Raw genomic sequence first — 19188 nt, forward strand, 5'->3', positions numbered from 1 at the left:
CATGAGAGCCAATCTCATACATGCTTTTTATTGCTGTACCTTTGTGAGTGGGCATTTGTTCGATTTTATGTTCCTTGAATACAATTTTTATTATATTAATGCCCTAGGTGTGCGCCTGTTTTTTCTTTCTTTTTTACAGATTTGGTCAGGGATTGGTGATCCCTTTGAAACGGCCTGCAGTAACCTGGATGCTATTATCATTGGAACAGGACTTTGTTTTTTCAAGGGTTTTTTTCTTCACTTTTTAAACATTTTTTTTATTCGTTAATAATATATTTTCTTAATATATTTTTTAATATATATTTTTTATTAAACATACATTTTATATATATATATTTTTTTTATAATTTCAATAGTTTCAGTGTTGATAAAATTATATTGAATTAATTTATTGTATTTTTTACATAGTCTTTCTCATTGTGTGTTAGCTAATATCTTGCTGTCCCACTAAACGCATTCATGGTTAGCTTTACTAGTTCTTCAATGTATTAACTTTGGTCAGGATATAATAGAGAATATAAATATATATATATATATATATATATATATATATTCTAGAAGTCCCAATGTCATTCACTCCCACTTATGAGTGTATGCCTGTCACGGTAACTTCTGACAAGATATAATTTACACCAAATAACTGGGTTGAACTGAACGAGGCTTAGATATAATAAAGTATATTTATTCCTTAGATAGGTGAACACAAAAAGATAGTAGAATTAACAGACAAGGAGGTAACACTTACTTAGGGGTTGGAATGACGAAATATCAAGTAGTAATTCTCCAGCAATCAGGTATCAATCAAGATGTAACAAGAAGACAAAGACTGTAGGGTTGACATCAGTTTATATAGATCTTTTCAACCCTATTCTTACTATTGAGTGCAGACTATTAGTGAAGAATTACCTGCATCCAATCTCTAACGTGGGAACACAGTTTAACCCATGCCCCCCAGCTAGTTGGCACATGCGTACTGGGACACTGAGGGTCTCATTTCTGTAGCCCCACACCCCAGCCAGGGGCGCCGGGCAGTCTGCCAGATGGGGTATCTGGCAGGATATTCTTTGTTTGTAAGTGTGAGTTATAGCACCTACAAACCACTCAAATACTGTACTTCGCCGCCCTCATGTAAACAGTTAGAAAGGCTGAGTCTTTGATCAGGGGTCTGTTTCTTAGACATTAGGTCGCCCCCCTGACCATTTGCATTCCTCAGTGTGCAGGAATCTTCGCGGGCTTTTGTCCCCACTTTGGAACACAATATCGTTTTTAATATACAGACCTATTAAAATGACCGGTTCTGTTGGGCCCAGCGAGTCGATATGACCCAGTTCTTAATGCCGGAACAGACTCACTATAGTGGCCAAGTTTCAGCCCGCTGCGACCCACAGAACCGGAGATATGCAAATACAAGTTAAACCGTTAATTTCTTTATTACAAATTTCTCCGCTGTAAAATAAATCTCAGTTTTTCACATCTTCCCCATTTAAATCAACGGGCTTCTCCGCCATACTTTCAATGGGGGAACTCTGCCATTGGCGCCTATGGGTACCGTCGCCATAGACTTACAATGGGGCATTGCCGCCATTGAAGTCTATGGGACGTCTCCGCCATAGCCGGTCAATGGGAAATGGCCGCCATTGATGTCTATGGGAAAAACTCACAGACCTTTACGGTGGTCCATACTCCGTCGGGTTGGTCGGAGAGGGTCGAGAATAGACCTGTTCCTGGAGATCGCCGTCGAGGAATCTCCATTGAAGTCAATGGGCCCATTGACTTACAATGGGAAACCGCCGCTCCTCCTTTCGGACGCCACCTGCTGGTCTTCGAGGGAAACAGGTCCAAAACTGCTAGATCCGCCATTGAAATGAATGGAGCTCCAATGGCGGCCTATGGGACCTTGTGGCAGGATATTCTTTGTTTGTAAGTGTGAGTTATAGCACCTACAAACCACTCAAGTCCTGTACTTCGCCGCCCTCATGTAAACAGTTAGAAAGGCTTAGTCTTTGATCAGGGGTCTGTTTCTTAGACATTAGGTCGCCCCCCTGAACATTTGCATTCCTCAGTGTGCAGGAATCTTCACGGGCTTTTGTCCCCGCTTTGGAACACAATATCGTTTTTAATATACAGACCTACTAAAATGACCGGTTCTGTTGCGCCCAGCGGGTCGAAATGACCCAGTTCTTAATGCCGGAATAGACTCACTATAGTGGCCAAGTTTCAGCCCGCTGCGACCCACAGAAACGGAGATATGCAAATACAAGTTAAACCGTTTATTTCTTTATTACAAATTTCTCCGCTGTAAAATAAATCTCAGTTTTTCACTTCTTTCCCATTGAAATCAACAGTGGTGGTCAAGTGGGGGGAGGCCTAGGAGCTAGGGGCAAAAAGAATTTTATTCCTGGGTGCCCTAGAACCTAAGATTCCCACGCCACTTGTCGTTGAACTTGGCCTATTAGTGATCAAACTCTTTTTCAGACAAAGTATCCGTTTTGCGGTTTGGACGGCTGCCAACCTGTTCCTGGAGATCGCCGTCGAGGAATCTCCATTGAAGTCAATGGGCCCATTGACTTACAATGGGAAACCGCCGCTCCTCCTCTCGGACGCCACCTGCTGGTCTTCGAGGGAAACAGGTCCAAAACTGCTAGATCCGCCATTGAAATGAATGGAGCTCCAATGGCGGCCTCAGGACCCTGCAAAATGGTGCCTGAAAAGGCGGGAAAATAAAGGGCTATAATCACTTTCTAACTATTAACCCTTGTCCTCCCGGATGGATCCCAGTGTGTGTGTGGTGCAGACACTTACATGGTGGAAATACATTACAACAGGAGAGCACACATTTTCATGTTGCAGCAAGGTAAAAACCACATTCCTGGACCGCAGTCCAGTTAACCCCTTGCCTCCCTGGTGAGGTCAGGGGGTGGCCATATGGGGTGGCCATATGGGGTGCAACCTCTTTAATACCGGGCCAACCCCCTCTCCAATGCCCCTTACCCACCACTGTGTACGCCCACACCGTATCCACAGAATAACCCTTGTCCCGTGGTCAACGCTGCCACTATGTGTGAGTACCCTGTAGGTGGTGCACGTGCGTAACAATACCTGCCCAGTGCGAAAAGGATCCGACGACCTCCTGGCGACGTCCGATTCCTCCAGCCGGATGCTCGGTCAGGGTCGTCCACTCTGGATACAGTTCCGCCCTCCCTACGGAGTAAACCTGATCCCAAGCCTCTTGGTGGGAAGCGCAGCGTCCGCTGTGTCCCTAACTGACACTGTATATGCCAATGGGGCAGGGTCCCTAACCTAGGGCCTGTCCCTGAAGCACCACAGGCTGACTGAGTGGCTCAGGGCTAACTGGGGCCTAGGGGGCTGCTGGCCTAGTGCAGTGGGTCACTGACCCCTGCACCCTCACCTCCTTCCCCTAGCCTCTCCTGGCGCCGACTGACGTGCTCCTCAAGCGCGCAAAATGTATCATTTTCCTGATCAGGTAGTTTGGGCAACCCTATAGGCTTCCTGGCGTCACCTGACCCTGCCCCTGTGTACCCTTGGTGCTGTATTTTTCTTGGGAGCTATTCTCCCATTGGCCGCCTCGCGCGCACTTCCTTTGCGCATTCGCCAACCTCCGTAATGGCCACCGGCTGCAGGGACCCATTGCGCATACACAAAGAAGATAACGGCGCGAGTCCCCAACGATGCGCCCTCCCGCACACAGCTCCCGGCACCCGCCGGACACCCCTCCCACGCACCGGAAGACGCGAGCACGGAGGCACCCCTGCATCTCCACCGCGACCAGCCGCTCTACTCCCGACCGCCGCGGTTAGCACCTGGAGGGGGTTCCACACACAGAGGGGGGACCTGGCTACATATAAAACATTTGACCAGGAAGTAATGCATTGAGAGCTACCTTTCGTTTTCAAGTATGTCCTGGGCATAGAGTTAAGACACTAATATGAGTAAACCGATGAAGGTTAATGGCTGAGTGCCTCCAACATCTATTGAATCTGCCGTCCCCTACTGGGATGAAATAAAACAGGCGGAAGTCTGAGTTACGAACTATACTGCTACCTCTTATTCGTGTGTTTTTTCTAAATAAACCCTAAAAGACTGTCGGTAAAAGCCCAGAAAGACGTCAGCGCTACGCAAGGGTGGCGTTTGTCACTTATGGTGGAGAATGTGGGTCGACACTAAAAAGTCTGTGGGTTTGCAAATACATGCGGGGGTTTAAAATGGCCGCCCAGCCGAAGTAAAGAACAGACTATGAGAAAAGTCTCTGTCATACTGTGTCATACATATAACTACCAGTTCTGCATACAGCATACACAGGGAAAAGTGTGACAAGTATTGACGCAATAGCACCTCCAGGGGTCAGGTTGAAGAATACACCTGAAAGTGCAAAAATGGAGGAAAAAATGTGTAATATGTCTATCCAGTCGGTGAGGACGCCCCCATCGTGACTTTCACTGTCCAGAAGATTTGCCTGGACTCTTGGGACGCTGACCCCATCTATCAGTTAAGCTATGCCTAAACACTGTGGCTATTATTGTGTATCTAATGACCCTAAATGAGAGGGTGTTGTTTAAGCTGGGGAACCAGGTTAGTTAGGGAAGGGTCCCTGGAATTTGTTTTCCCAAATACGTTTTATCATATTTATTGATGGTCAGATACCCATAACTCTGCATTTCCAACTTTTATAAAAGTTTGAGAGCCATATTGCACTTCTAACTCTGCTGCATGTGGCTTGTCCCAGAACACCCAGCAGGCCTGGGGACTTCCTATGAGAGACAATTAACCATGAATACGCGCTAAATGTGACCATGTGCCTTGTAACAAGATAACATCCCTTTGTGCAGACAGAGGGGAAAAGGTACTCACCAGAGATAGGAAATGGAACAGTTTCACTCTTTATTGGGGTCAGATGTTCCTCTGGGTACGGTTCTTCTTTCTCTGACTTAATCTCTAAACTCTCCGGTACAACCACTGGGAAACCTGGCAATAAGAAAAGGGAAACCCATCATGTAAAGCTGGGAGTGGGGGCGCTGCTTGTGATATAATTTATACAGAAATACTCTATACTGATTCCTATGGGGGAGGGGTGAAGTGATTGATTTTACTTTGTTAGTAACCCTTTGAGTGCTGAAGAAGTTTTTACCCCCGAATGCTGAAAACATTTTGAAGCTACCAATGTTCAAACCTCAATAACAATAATATTCCCAATATAACCTTAGACAAATATTTTTTTTCATTAGAACAGGTATCTTATAATTGTATGCACGCTTTAATATTATTTCCCAAAATATTGTACACATTTCAGTTCATTTTTTAAACATACTGAATACAGACAAGTGAGGATGTAAGAGTACTTACCACAAACAGGAAATGCATATATTTCTTCCTTTATTGGGGTCACATGTTCCTCAGTGTTCGGCTCTTCTTTCTCCGACTTAATCTCTAACCTCTCCGGGACAACCACTGGGAAACCTGGCAATAAGAAAAGGGAAATTAATCATGTAAAGCTGGGAGTGGGGGCACTTCTTGTGATTTTACCTCCTCTGATATTGGTATAATATAATACCTCTTGTAAAGAAATGTATTACAGGTGTAGCGGTCATGTAAAATGCCTACAGTCATCTCTCCTGTTGGCAGTAAGGCCTGGTAAGTGTGGGCATGCCAGCAGTAATTATGGAGGTTTACCCTCACACCCTGGTGGGGTGCCCTGTGTATGGCTGGGACTGGTCACATGCTCTGACTCCATGGTTAGTGATGTCAGAGGTGTGTCAGCCTCAGAAGTTACATAAGGCACAGCACTGTGCTCTAAAGTTAGTCTTGTCTTAGTCTTGGTTCTGTTCTGCTGAAGGGAAGAGTTCTAGTTCAAGCTCAGCAGGAGTTGTAGTAACTCCAGAGGAGACTGTGTCCAGGGACCTGGCACAGGGTAATGATCCCTGCGGGGATAGGGAATCCCTATTAAAGGAACGAATCACCTTTGAAGGGAAGCAGAGTGGATAATCATGAGAGGCTAGATCTCAACTGCGAGGGGCAGCTAGCCCACATCATCCAATAAAGATGTGTTCATTCAGAAACCCTCTTGTGTACGTCTGTGGGATGAATGTACAGAGAGGAGCACCACGGAGGAGTTCCTCAACAGGATCATCCCCATGCGGACGCAGGGACCCTGTTGAGGTGGAGGCGCTGCACTGGAACTAGGTGAGACTCAACACACTACCTCAGCTGCCTGTCTAGACGGGTTCTCCCCACACACCATCATGCGGGAGACTCAGGAGTCCTGTAGCCAACAGGTGCACCATCAGGCATATCTACACTGTAATGGGGTCCGGTTAGACCACAGGGGCCAATGTGAGATTGGGTGGGTCAGGCCGGGCCAGAAACACCGTTACATTTGGAGGCGAGCTGCTGAGATCAGATCTGTCATCAGGACAGGCTCTAGCTAGGCACACTGGGAAACAGGGAGAGAGTCTGCTGCCACTCTGTGCTGCGTAGGGACGGACCTAGGGGTGGTCAGGGGGCTGACGGGATATTGTCAGCTCGCAGGGACAACCTAGGGGCCTGAAAGGAGCGAGGGGTTTGGAGCCGGGCTATAGCTGACCGAGTCACCTTGAGGCAGTGCTAGTTGGTAGGATGCCAGAAGGGATAGCCTGTTAACATGGTCAGGAATCCTGGAGAGGGTCTGCGCTAGGCTGACCAAGAGAGGTAGACGCCCCAAGTACTGCATGGCAGAAGCCAGAGTACCTAGCCCATTCCAGACACTCACCGTAGGGAGCACAGACTGGGAGGAAGGAGTCACAGCAGACACTGAGAGAGTGAGCCTAGCCTGAGGTAGTGCACATTGAGTCAAGATTAGTTCGGGTACACATGTGGTGGTGCATCTGAACATCTTTATTGTACTGATGTGGAGGCTGCCCCGCAGAGCGGAGCCCCATGTACGACAACTGCTACGAGAGAATGGAGGATCCGCGTGGTGCGGAGAACACAAAATGGCGACCAGAGGCTGATGGGGAGGGCACCCGTGGCGTGCAACCCACTGAAGAGCAAACGGTCGCCGAGTTATCGTTAACCAGGCTGCTCTGGAGCGGAGCGAAGGCTATGGCTGCCCCGTTTTTATCCTGTATGGGACAGCGAGGGGCCACCCTTGAAGAGTGTGAAGAAATTGTTATAATTGGGGGAGAACCCCGTGAGGAGAGCAAACAGATGGACTTTTTGGGCTCAAAAGTCAACCAAAATGGCGGTTCCCGCTTGCTAGGGAAACCGCATGGGACAGTTACAGAAAATGTGGCTGGTGCAGGACTTGCAAAAAGCTGGCCGGGAATGGCGCGAACAGCAGAGCCCCGCCCTGAAGGGGGGCATGGCGCGAAAGCTATGGCTGCGCCGGGATGGACAGTGACTAATTCAGCCCCTGTGCTGAGTCAACCGCTGAGTTTATGGGACCCTCCCCTGATTTCCACCAGGGGGAGTGACTTTCAACTATGGCCTGTGGGAATGCACCCACTGGGCCCAGGGATTGATATCCAGACGGCGCCACTACCGAAAGTAGTTCCGGCCGCGGAAGACAAGTGCAAGAAAGAGGGATATCTTGCACAAAAAGCGGCTGCAAGAAAAAGGCGGGAGCTAGCCGCGGGAAAGGACCTCAGCTCTGAGGAGGAGACTGGCGCGAAAACGCTAGCCGCGCCCACCAGGGCTGAGAAAGGAGCGGTCTTAGTTAAGGGGCATGACATTCCCCTGTGGGACCCGCCCATTATTATGACCCCTGGGGGCGGGTTCCAGCTCTGTCAGAGAAGGGAGGAGCCGAAGCAGGGAGTGGCGGATCCAGCAACTTCCACCAGTCAGTTGCGGAGAACCACTGACTTGGAGAGACCTACACTGAAAGTGGTCCCTACCAAGAGAATGGCCTGCTCCTCCACTGTGGGCACGATGGTCTCCACCCAGCCCTACTCCGTACCCGGCGGGCTACTGGTGGTACGGGTGGCTGGCACCGAGACGGTGGTCGGGCTCTGCCTACAATGCGGGCTGCCCGGAGGCACGGTCAATACAGCGGCACGTTGCCCTCATTGCGGGACTTTGTACCTGTGGCCTATGCCCACATTTATTCCTATACAGCCTGCTGACCCCCCGGTGGACGTGACAAGGCGCTCCGCCGAGTCCCCGGGCGCGCTATGGAGCAACCGCGCGAGTCCCGGGAACAAGGGACTGGAGCCGGTCAAATCGGCTGGGTCACTGGCGATTGAGGCGGCTGAACCAACCCCCGCGTTCGGGGAAAAGAGACTGTCACCCCGCCCGGGGACCCCTAAGTCCGGGCGAGGGGATTACTCAGATGAGGACCCCCGTGAGCTGGCGGTAGTAAAAACGGAGCTGAAAAGGCAGACCGGGAGAACGACACCCCGTGGGGTGAGTGGCAGGACGTCCCCCGCAGATCGGCGATCCGACCGACGGAGTCCCGCCATCCCAGGACCTGGCGGAGACGGGAGAGAGACGCCTACACCCCTGCGGACGGGTAAGCCAAAAAGCCCTATCTCCTACCTGGTCACAACAGACGGCGAAGCGCTGGAAGGGCCGCGCCAGGCCCACAGCGCACGTGGAGGGACGGCATCACTTCCGGTGGCGACGGCGGAGCAACCGGATGTCGTCATAGAGGAAGAGATCCCGCATGGGGGTCCCACGCGAAATGCCGACGCTTCCGGTTCTGGGGAGAACGTCACTTCCGGTGGCGACGGTGGAACCCAGGAAGAAAAAGCAGCGACGCTTCGGCGATCGGGGGAAGGTCCCCGATCACTTACAAGGCCCAGAAATTGGAGAGACGATCTCAGGACTGAGGAGGGTGAGACATCATCCTTGGACCAGTCTACGGACAGCCAGGAGCGGGTCGTAACCCCGTGGGGTCCCGTTCCGTGCCCCTATGCCCAAACCCCCGCCATAGTTAACACCCCTACCCCCATCACACGGTCACCGGGTTCACCGCCTAGCCTGGAGTACGTGGACAATTCACCGGGGGGCGAGGAAAGACGGACTGGGGAGAGGCAGCGCAGTGGTGCTACGGAGGGCGATTCACGGGGAGGGGGAGAATTGAGGGTGGCAAATACAGCACCCCAACCAGCAGTAAAGGCTCCAGGGTCCTCGAGGTGGTTCACATCGCGATCCACGAGGTCGTCAGGGGTCTTTTCATTTGACGACGACAGGGAACCAGGGCCTAACCCCTTTAAGGAGACCCGGTGGTGGGCCCCGCTATTTGAAGGGTACTCCGCGTGGATGGACCGTACTCGGTTCCTCATCCGGCGGGAGGACGTGGTAGATTTCTGGTGGAAAGAGGGGGAGTTCACACCCGAGCAGAGGGACAGGGAATTACAGGAGAGGTGGTTCCAGCTGGAGCGTAGAGACATAGCGCCCATGGGTCCCGACACACTGTCAGATCCAGTCGATCCTGATGAGCCCCTATCATGGGTGTTACCTGGGAGGGCAGGTAATGCTGATCTGACCAGGGTCAGTAGGGCGGAGAGGGCTATAATAGTCAAGTATAAAAAATCCCATGGGTTGGAGTATCCCTATGTTCCGGAGCCCCTGATGGATGAAATTGAGGACAATAGGGAAAGGTGGCTCCAAGAGACTATAGAGCTGTACTTAGTCAATAGGGGGAGCGCCATTGTAGGTAAGAAGGCGGAGGAAAGGATAGACACCCTGATGCGAGTGTGGAGCATAGGGAGAAATGTCCACAAACATAGGGTGACCTATAGGCCAGAGAGAGGATCGCCTAGGCATTACTATGTCACGGTCCTGGATATGGGTAACAGGGAGGTGAGAAAACCTGACCCAGATCACTATTTTTAGGGGGTACTAACACATTACGCGGGTTCGTGGCTGCTGGTCGGGGCGGGCTTGGCGGAATGTACTGTAGTCATTGTTATGGTATTCTGAAAATTTGTATGTGAATGTTAACATAATTATGTCCTATGTTACAGTGCTTCCTGGAAGAAGGTGTACAAATTTAGGTCCCAGCGAGGTCGATGGGATTCACCAGGGGGAGAATGTAGCGGTCATGTAAAATGCCTACAGTCATCTCTCCTGTTGGCAGTAAGGCCTGGTAAGTGTGGGCATGCCAGCAGTAATTATGGAGGTTTACCCTCACACCCTGGTGGGGTGCCCTGTGTATGGCTGGGACTGGTCACATGCTCTGACTCCATGGTTAGTGATGTCAGAGGTGTGTCAGCCTCAGAAGTTACATAAGGCACAGCACTGTGCTCTAAAGTTAGTCTTGTCTTAGTCTTGGTTCTGTTCTGCTGAGGGGAAGAGTTCTAGTTCAAGCTCAGCAGGAGTTGTAGTAACTCCAGAGGAGACTGTGTCCAGGGACCTGGCACAGGGTAATGATCCCTGCGGGGATAGGGAATCCCTATTAAAGGAACGAATCACCTTTGAAGGGAAGCAGAGTGGATAATCATGAGAGGCTAGATCTCAACTGCGAGGGGCAGCTAGCCCACATCATCCAATAAAGATGTGTTCATTCAGAAACCCTCTTGTGTACGTCTGTGGGATGAATGTACAGAGAGGAGCACCACGGAGGAGTTCCTCAACAGGATCATCCCCATGCGGACGCAGGGACCCTGTTGAGGTGGAGGCGCTGCACTGGAACTAGGTGAGACTCAACACACTACCTCAGCTGCCTGTCTAGACGGGTTCTCCCCACACACCATCATGCGGGAGACTCAGGAGTCCTGTAGCCAACAGGTGCACCATCAGGCATATCTACACTGTAATGGGGTCCGGTTAGACCACAGGGGCCAATGTGAGATTGGGTGGGTCAGGCCGGGCCAGAAACACCGTTACACAGGCATACCCCGCATTAACGTACGCAATGGGTCCTGCGCAGGTATATAAAGCGAAAATGTACTTAAAGTGAAGCACTACCTTTTTTCCACTTATCGATGCACTGTCCTGCAATCGTCCTATACATGCATAACTGATGTAAATAACGCATTTGTAACAGGCTCTATAGTCTCCCTGCTTGTGCACAGCTTCGGTACAGGTAGGGAGCCGGTATTGCTGTTCAGGACATGCTGAACGGCGCATGCGCGAGCTGCCGTTTGCCTATTGGGCGATATGTCTTTACTCGCGAGTGTACTTAAAGTGAGTGTCCTTAAACCCGGGTATGGCTGTACTAGCTCTTCTGGCAGAAAATGACAGAGGTGAAGATATATTATCTTCTTACCTTCTGGTGGTTCTATAAGAAAACAAGATTAGTTTGGGTGTTTGACTCGCATAACTGCAAAATAATCAGATATTCCCTCCTTGCAGTTTTCAAAGACACCAAAATATCTCCTCTACTCACTTAACAAGTGTGGATCCATGCTGGCAGTGGGCAGTGCTGCTCTGGTGGTGCTGACAGTGGGCACAATTTACTCACCAGAGACAGGAAATGGAACAGTTTCACTCTTTATTGGGGTCAGATGTTCCTCTGTGTTCGGTTCTTCTTTCTCCGACTTAATCTCTAAACTCTCCAGTACAACCACTGGGAAACCTGGCAATAAGAAAAGGGAAATCCATCATGTAAAGCTGGGAGTGGGGGCGCTTCTTGTGATATCAGAATACAGAAATACTCTATACTGATTCCTATGGGGGAGGGGTGAAGTGAATGATGTTACTTTATTAACCCTTTGAGTGCAAAGAAGTTTTTACCCCTGAGTGCTGAAAACATTTTGGAGCTATCAATGTTCAAACCTCAATAACAATAATATCCTCAATATAACCTTAGACAAATGAGTTTTTTCATTAGGACAGTTATCTTATAATTGTATGCATGCTTCAATATTATTTCCCAAAACATTGTACACATTTCAGTCCATTTTTAAACATACTGAATACAGACAAGTGAGGATGTAAGGGTACTTACCACAAACAGGAAAAGCATCTATTTCTTCCTTTATTGGGGTCAGATGTTCCTCTGTGTCTGTCTCTTCTTTCTCTGATTTAATGTCTAAACTCTCCGGTACAACCACTGGGAAACCTGGCAATAAGAAAAGGGAAACCCATCATGTAAAGCTGGGAGTGGGGGCGCTTCTTGTGATATCAGTATACAGAAATACTCTATACCGATTCCTACGGGGGAGGGGTGAAGTGATTGATTTTACTTTGTTAGAAACCCTTTGAGTGCTGAAAAAGTTTTTAACCCCAAGTGCTGAAAACATTTTGGAGCTACCAATGTTCAAACCTCAATAACAATAATATTCCCAATAAAACCTTAGACAAATGATTTTTTCATTAGAACAGGTATTTTATTATTCTATGCACGCTTTAATATTATTTCCCAAAATATTGCAGACATTTCAGTCAATTTTTAAACATACTGAATAAAGACAAGTGAGGATGTAATGGTACTTACCACAAACAGGAAAAGCATCTATTTCTTCCTTTATTGGGGTCAGATGTTCCTCTGTGTCGGTCTCTTCTTTCTCCGATTTAATCTCTAAACTCTCCGGCACAACCACTGGGAAACCTGGCAATAAGAAAAGGGAAATCCATCATGTAAAGCTGGGAGTGGGGGCGCTTCTTGTGATTTTACCTCCTCTGATATTGGTATAATATAATACCTCTTGTAAAGAAATGTATTACTAGCCCTTCTGGCAGAACATGACAGAGGTGAAGATATATTATCTTCTTACCTGCTGATGGTTCTATAAGAAAACAGGATTAGTTTGGGTGTTTGACTCACATAACTGCAAAATAATCAGATATCCCCCCCCTTGCAAATTTCAAAGACACCAAAATATCTTCTCTACTCACTTAACAAGTGTGGATCCATGCTGGCAGTGGGCAGTGCTGCTCTGGAGGTGCTGGCAGTGGGCAGTGCTGCTCTGGAGGTGCTGGCAGTGGGCAGTGCTGCTATGGAGGTGCTGGCAGTGGGCAGTGCAGCTCTGGAGGTGCTGGCAGTGGGCAGTGCTGCTCTGGAGGCGCAGACCGGAGGTTACTTAATGTATATGTGTTGGGTTTTAGAATGTGCCTGTATATAAAACAGAATTGTAATGATCAGATTTTTGGACAAATATACAGCATTTAGTATCAGCTCTTTCAAACCTAAATCATTAACCCCAAAGGAGTCGGAGAAGACAGGGGCACCAAAAAACACATATGGTCCATCTGCAAACAGGCACTTAATTTCAAACACTGCAAAACTTTAATGGCTCAGGATTGTGTCACAACACAACCATCTAGAAAAGTATAAAGAGAGTCGGAGATTAGCAGCCAAAAGGCCAGTAAAGTCCTCATAGTGTAACATAGTAACATACTGTACAGGTCCATAGTATGAATAAAAAGCAGATACAGTACATGAGTGAGACTTTGATAAATGCTCCCGATTCTCTCTCAGGTCCAGCAGTTCTGCTCCATACTGACACAGTCTCACTTTCCTATTTCATACGGTGAGAAGTGGGTAATGCAGAGGAACCAGTGCAGTAACTTCCCCTCACCTTACCCCACCATAATAAAGAGGGGAGTTTGATCCCTCACACCCTCATTAATTTGTTCCTCGATCACCTCCAGTTTCTCACATTCAGCTCATTTGTACCTGGCAGGACATTCTTATATAAAGGAATGCCTGGGGAAACACTGACATTTTACTCACTGATTATTTATTTTCCCCTGGTCTCTCAATGTCAGCACATGACATGAGGGAATAGGCTCTGCCCATCTGAAGGTAGGACACAGACTTCTGACCTGCTCACACCCTTATAAGCCCGTCCTATTATGACGGGATCACTGCTTCCCGACCCAGATAATTTCCATAGGAATAGTTCTATTCTGATACAGAATCAAAAGCACTATTCTCTGTGTTATATCTGTGGAACGTATCTACACGTATAATACAAGTATTGCAAACACAATAAGACAGTCTGTCTGTGAGTGGGGTTATTGGCTTTGCATCTCATCCCAGGCTATGTTTAAAAGCTGTTTTTAAAGCAGCAAGCATTGGCTTAAGGGTTTTCCATGTAATAATGGACTTGACAAAAGATGGCACTGTGTGCTCATTTGCATGTCATTTCCCAGAATCCCTTGCTGCAATATATATATATATATTTTCTAAGCAGAGTTATTTGAAATAATGATATAAACTTGCGTAAGATGGCATTAAAAATGAGTTAGTACGTATCTTCTGTGCTAGGGGGGAGAATGCTAAAAAGGTTGGAGGAGATTTTAAACTAGGATGGAGGGGGGAGGGGAATGAAACAGATAATGAACTAAATGGAATAGAGGAGGATGCAAGGGGGTATGGAGGTAGAATGGGGGCAACTGTGAGTTTGACAAGCAGTGAGACACCCATAATAAATAAAGATAATACTAGAACACTTCTAAAGACAACACCAAGTGGGCGCAGAAAGGAAGGAGCAGATAAGATAATAGTACAGGCTGAAAAAAAATTGAAATGCATGCTTGCTAATGCAAGAAGCCTGACAGATAAAATGGGGGAGCTTGAATTAATAGCTGCAAGGGAGCATAATGATATCATAGGCATTACTGAAAAATGGTGGGATTCCAGAGAGTTATTCCCTTTTTCGGAAGGATCGAACAAATAGAAGGGGAGGTGGAGTATGTTTATATGTTAAACCGGATCTAAAACCTATTATAAGGGATGATGTCTATGAAGGGAATGATGAAAATGTAGAGACCTTGTGGATAGAAATTAGCAGTGGAGGTAAAAGTATAAAGAAAATGTTTGTGGGAATATGCTATAAACCACCAAATATCTGTGAGATTGAGGAAGCTAAAATACTTTTGCAAATGGAGAAGGCATCAAAACTGGGTCATGTTTGCGTAATAGGGGATTTTAATTATCCAGACATAGACTGGGGCAATGAGATTAGCATTACAGCAAAAGGAAACAGGTTTTGGGGTTGCTTAAAGACAATAATATGACCCAAATTATTGAGGAACCAAACAGGAGAGGGGCAGAACTGGATTTGGTCATATCGAACAATGTAGAAGTAATAAAAAATATTCAAGTCCTGAAACATTTGGGTAACAGTGATCATAACATGGTCTCATTTGAAATAAATGATCAAAAAACAGATTACTTCGGTTCAACAAAGACCTTAAACTTTAGAAAGGCAGATTTTAATAAACTGAGGTTTAATCTAGTAGTAATACAATGGGATGATGTTTTTGCAGGGAAACATTTAGAAGATAAATGGGCAGTCTTTAAAACATTGTTAGAAAAGCACACTCATCAGTGTATACCCTTGGGTAATAAGTATAAAAGAAATAAGTCAAAACCAATGTGGCTAAATAAACAGGTAGGGGAGGAAATGGACAAGAAGAGGAAGGTGTTTAGATTCTTTAAGTCAGAAGGGACAGAGACATCGTATCAGAATTATAAGGAATGTAACAAAAATTGCAAAAGGGCAATCAAATTAGCAAAAATGGATAATGAAAGGAGAAAATTTAAACAACTTACCGTAATTTTCTTTTCCTGGAACCATGGCAGTGGGCACCATTGGGTTAATCCTTTCTCACTCTAGGTAGGACAGGAAATAGACTTTTGCAGGTAGGCCATATAAGGCCCCTCCCTCTACCTGCACCTTAGTCTTACGATTCTTCCATAGCTGAAAATATATAACTGATAGGCATTAGACATACATAGGGAGGGTAACTATGTGCCCACTGCCATGGTTCCAGGAAAAGAAAATTACGGTAAGTTGTTTTAAATTTCTTCTTTCCTGATCACCCTGGCAGTGGGCATCATTGGGACATATCCAAGCAGTGAAAATTTTTAGGGAGGGATACATCAGAATAGACAACACCAGTTTAAAGTTTTATCAGTTTGACCTTTATTAATACACTTTACACTTTATTTCACTACAGATTCTAGCACTCTACGACCAAAGCTTGCATCAGCTGATGATTGTACGTCTAGTCTGTAGTATTTCAAGAATGTATTGAATGAGGACCAGACTGCTGCTTTGCATATTTGTCCTGGTGTAGCCTGGGCCTTAAATGCCCATGAAGTAGCCATGTCCCTTGTAGAATGAGCTTTAATGTTCAAAGGTTTATCTTGTCCTTTGCTTTTATAAGCTTTTTTAATACAAGACACAATCCACTGGGAAACTGTTGTCTTTGATGCTGCTAGACCTTTCTTTGGTCCCTCTGGAATGAAGAATAGTTTGTCTGACTTTCTGACATCTCGCATCCTTTCCAGGTACACTTTTAGACATCTTACCACGTCTAATTTGTGTAGTCTTTCTTTTTTTTTGGTTCTGGACAAAATTACGGAATCACAATTTCTTGATTCATGTGGAACTGTGATACCACCTTTGGCAGGAATTGATGCACTGGTCTAAGAACTGTCTTGTCTTGATGTATGACTAGGAATGGTTCCTTGGCAGATAGAGCCTGTAGTTCTCCCACTCTCCTTGCTGAGGTGATTGCTATCAGAAACGCCATTTTCCATGACAACCATTTTAGGCCTATCTCCTGTATAGGTTCAAACGGAGCTGCTGTTAGTACATCCAATACTAGAGACAAGTCCCATGTAGGTACCCTGTTCTTGATTTGAGGTCTTAACCTTTTAACTGCCTGAAAGAACCTGATGATCAATCTTTCCATTGCCAGATTTCTTTCCAACAAGGCTGATAGTGCAGACACCTGTACTTTCAACGAGCTGAGACTGAGACTTTTCTCAAATCCTTTATGCAGGAACTCCACTATAGATACAATTCTAGGTGAAAGGAAATTTTGTTTCTCTTTTTCACACCAATCGCAAAAGCAAAGCCAGATTCTATGGTATACTCTCGATGTGGAACTTTTCCTTGCTTGTAGAAGGGTTTGAATTGTTTTGTCTGAACAACCTTTCAGTCTCAATGTTTCCCGCTCAAATCGCCATGCCGTCAAAGCCCATTGTTTGGCATTCGGATGACATATTGGCCCTTGTCGCATCAGCCCTTTGCGATCTGGTATGTGCCATGGTGTATCTACTGCCATATTTACCAAGTGTGTGAACCAAAGCCTTTTTGGCCAGTAGGGTGCTACGAGTATCACTTCTGCTTGGTCCTCCCTGATTTTCCTGATTGTTTTCGGAATTAGGGGAATTGGAGGGAACAGGTATGCCAACTTGAAGTGCCATTTGAAACTGAGAGCATCTGTAGCTTGTGCACTTGGATGAAACTGTCTGGCACAGTAGTTCCTTACCTTGCGGTTTTGGTGTGTCGCCATGAGATCTATGTCTGGTTGACCCCATCGCTCTACCAGTTCTTGAAACACCTGTGGATCTAATGCCCATTCTCCTGGGTGTATGATGTTCCGACTTAGAAAGTCTGCTGTGACATTTTCTAGTCCTGGGATATGTATGGCTGTAATATCCGACAAGTGGCGCTCTGCCCAAAAGAGGATTTCTGCTGTGAGGTTCATCAGCTTTCTGCTCCTGGTTCCTCCTTGTTTGGCTATATACTTGACAACTGACCTGTTGTCTGATTCTATTTTTATACAGCCACCTCTTATATGGTCTTGGAAAGCTTCTAAGGCCCTTTGTACTGCTTTTAATTCCAGTAGATTTGATGGCAGGTGCTTTTCCTGGTTTCCCCAGGTTCCTTGTACCACTGTTTCTCCCATCTGGGCACCCCAACCTGTGTTGCTCGCATGTGTTGTAATTCTTACCCAGTGTACTGGTTGTAGCGTTTGTCCTTTCTCCAGGTTTCGGGTATCTTCCCACCACTTTAATTCCTGTTTTGTGTGTGGGTGTAACAAGATTCTTTGTCTTGTGTCTTTGTGATTCCCGTTCCATTGTTGTAGAAAATTGTTTTGCAGTGGTCTCATATGTAGTGCTGACCATTTTGTGACGCTTAATGTTGAAGCGAATTTCCCTAGGAGCTTCATGCATTCTTCTGCTGAAGTCCTGGTAGCTTTCCTGAGCTTCTTTGTTTGTACGGCTATGTATTGCCTCTTTGCCTCTGGTAGTCTCACTTCTCCTTTTGCTGTATCGAATTCTACCCCCAGAAATCTTAACAGCTGAGTGGGTACGAGATGGCTCTTGTCGCTGTTTATTAACCAACCGTGATGTTCCAGGAAGGTTATTACCATATTTTGGTTTTGTTGGAGTTTCTCCAGATCCTTTGATTTTACCAGGATGTCGTCCAGGTAAGGGTATATTTCTACCCCCCTTTCTCTCATTTCTGCCACTAGGGGGGCTAGAACCTTTGTAAACGTCCTTGGGGAAGTAGCCAGACCAAATGGCAGTGCTGTGTACTGATAATGATCTTGATTTACTGCAAACCTTAGGAATTTTTGATGTCCCTTTGCTATGGGCACATGTAGATAAGCGTCTTTTAAGTCTATCGCCACCATCCAGTCTCCTGGCTGTACCTCTTGAATAATCAGATTCAACGACACCATCTTGAATTTTCTTATCCTCAAGAATGAATTTACCCTTCTTAGGTCTAGGATTGCTCTTTAATCCCCTGTAGGTTTTTTTACTAGAAAAATCCTGGAATAAATTCCGCTTCCTCTGTCTTCCTGAGGTACCTTCTTTATTACTTCTGCTTGTAATAATTTCTTTAAAGCCGAATTCATCTGTCTTCTTTTCTCCTTGGACTGTATACATGTTATTACGCCCATATTCCTGCTTGGTATCTCCCTGAATTCTATATTGTACCCCTGACGAATGGTCTGTAATACCCATTTGTCCTGTATTGTTTGGGCCCATGTTGCAGAAAAATGTCTCAGTCGCCCTCCTACGGACAACTGCTGGGCCCTCTGACCTTCATGTGGATTTATTCTTTGTGAATGATCCTCTTCCTCTGGGGCCACGAAAAAGACGATTCTGGCCACCTCTCCATGTTGTTTGTCTTGGGAAAATCCTACCAGGTCTTTATGCCTTTGCTTCTTTATACTGGTTTCTATTAGCCTGTTGGAAGCCGAATCTTCTGGCTCTGTATTCCTGAGGTAAAAAAGTGCTCTTACCTCCTGATGCTTTTGTTATTATTGCATCCAGTTTGCTGCCGAAGAGGAATTCACCTTCAAATGGTAATGCACACAAGGTGTTCTTTGATGCTGTGTCAGCCATCCACTGTCTGAGCCATAAAGCCCTTCTTGCTGATACCGCCAGTGCCATAGATTTGGCAGCTAATTTTACTGCATCCAAAGAGGCTTCTGCTATGTAATCTGTTGCCCATTTTACTTCTGACAGTGCTTTAAGAATAGCACTTCTTTTTA

General features: G+C 46.5%; 1 protein-coding gene across 1 annotated transcript in view; it reads right to left on the minus strand.

Moving 5' to 3' along the window:
• Positions 1-12986, minus strand: part of LOC142488021 (uncharacterized) — a 323903-nt gene extending 310917 nt beyond the window's left edge. Inside the window, exons 1-5 of the mRNA XM_075588366.1 lie at positions 12775-12986; positions 12374-12487; positions 11885-11998; positions 11399-11512; positions 5362-5475 (exon numbers count right to left, since the gene is read on the minus strand). Coding sequence (XP_075444481.1) covers positions 5362-5475; positions 11399-11512; positions 11885-11998; positions 12374-12487; positions 12775-12793 — 475 coding nt within the window. The 5' untranslated portion in view covers positions 12794-12986. The remainder of the gene's footprint in view (positions 1-5361; positions 5476-11398; positions 11513-11884; positions 11999-12373; positions 12488-12774) is intronic.
• Positions 12987-19188: the final 6202 nt, after the last annotated feature.

Source organism: Ascaphus truei, chromosome 2 (assembly GCF_040206685.1).
Source record: "Ascaphus truei isolate aAscTru1 chromosome 2, aAscTru1.hap1, whole genome shotgun sequence".
Classification (NCBI taxonomy): domain Eukaryota; kingdom Metazoa; phylum Chordata; class Amphibia; order Anura; family Ascaphidae; genus Ascaphus; species Ascaphus truei.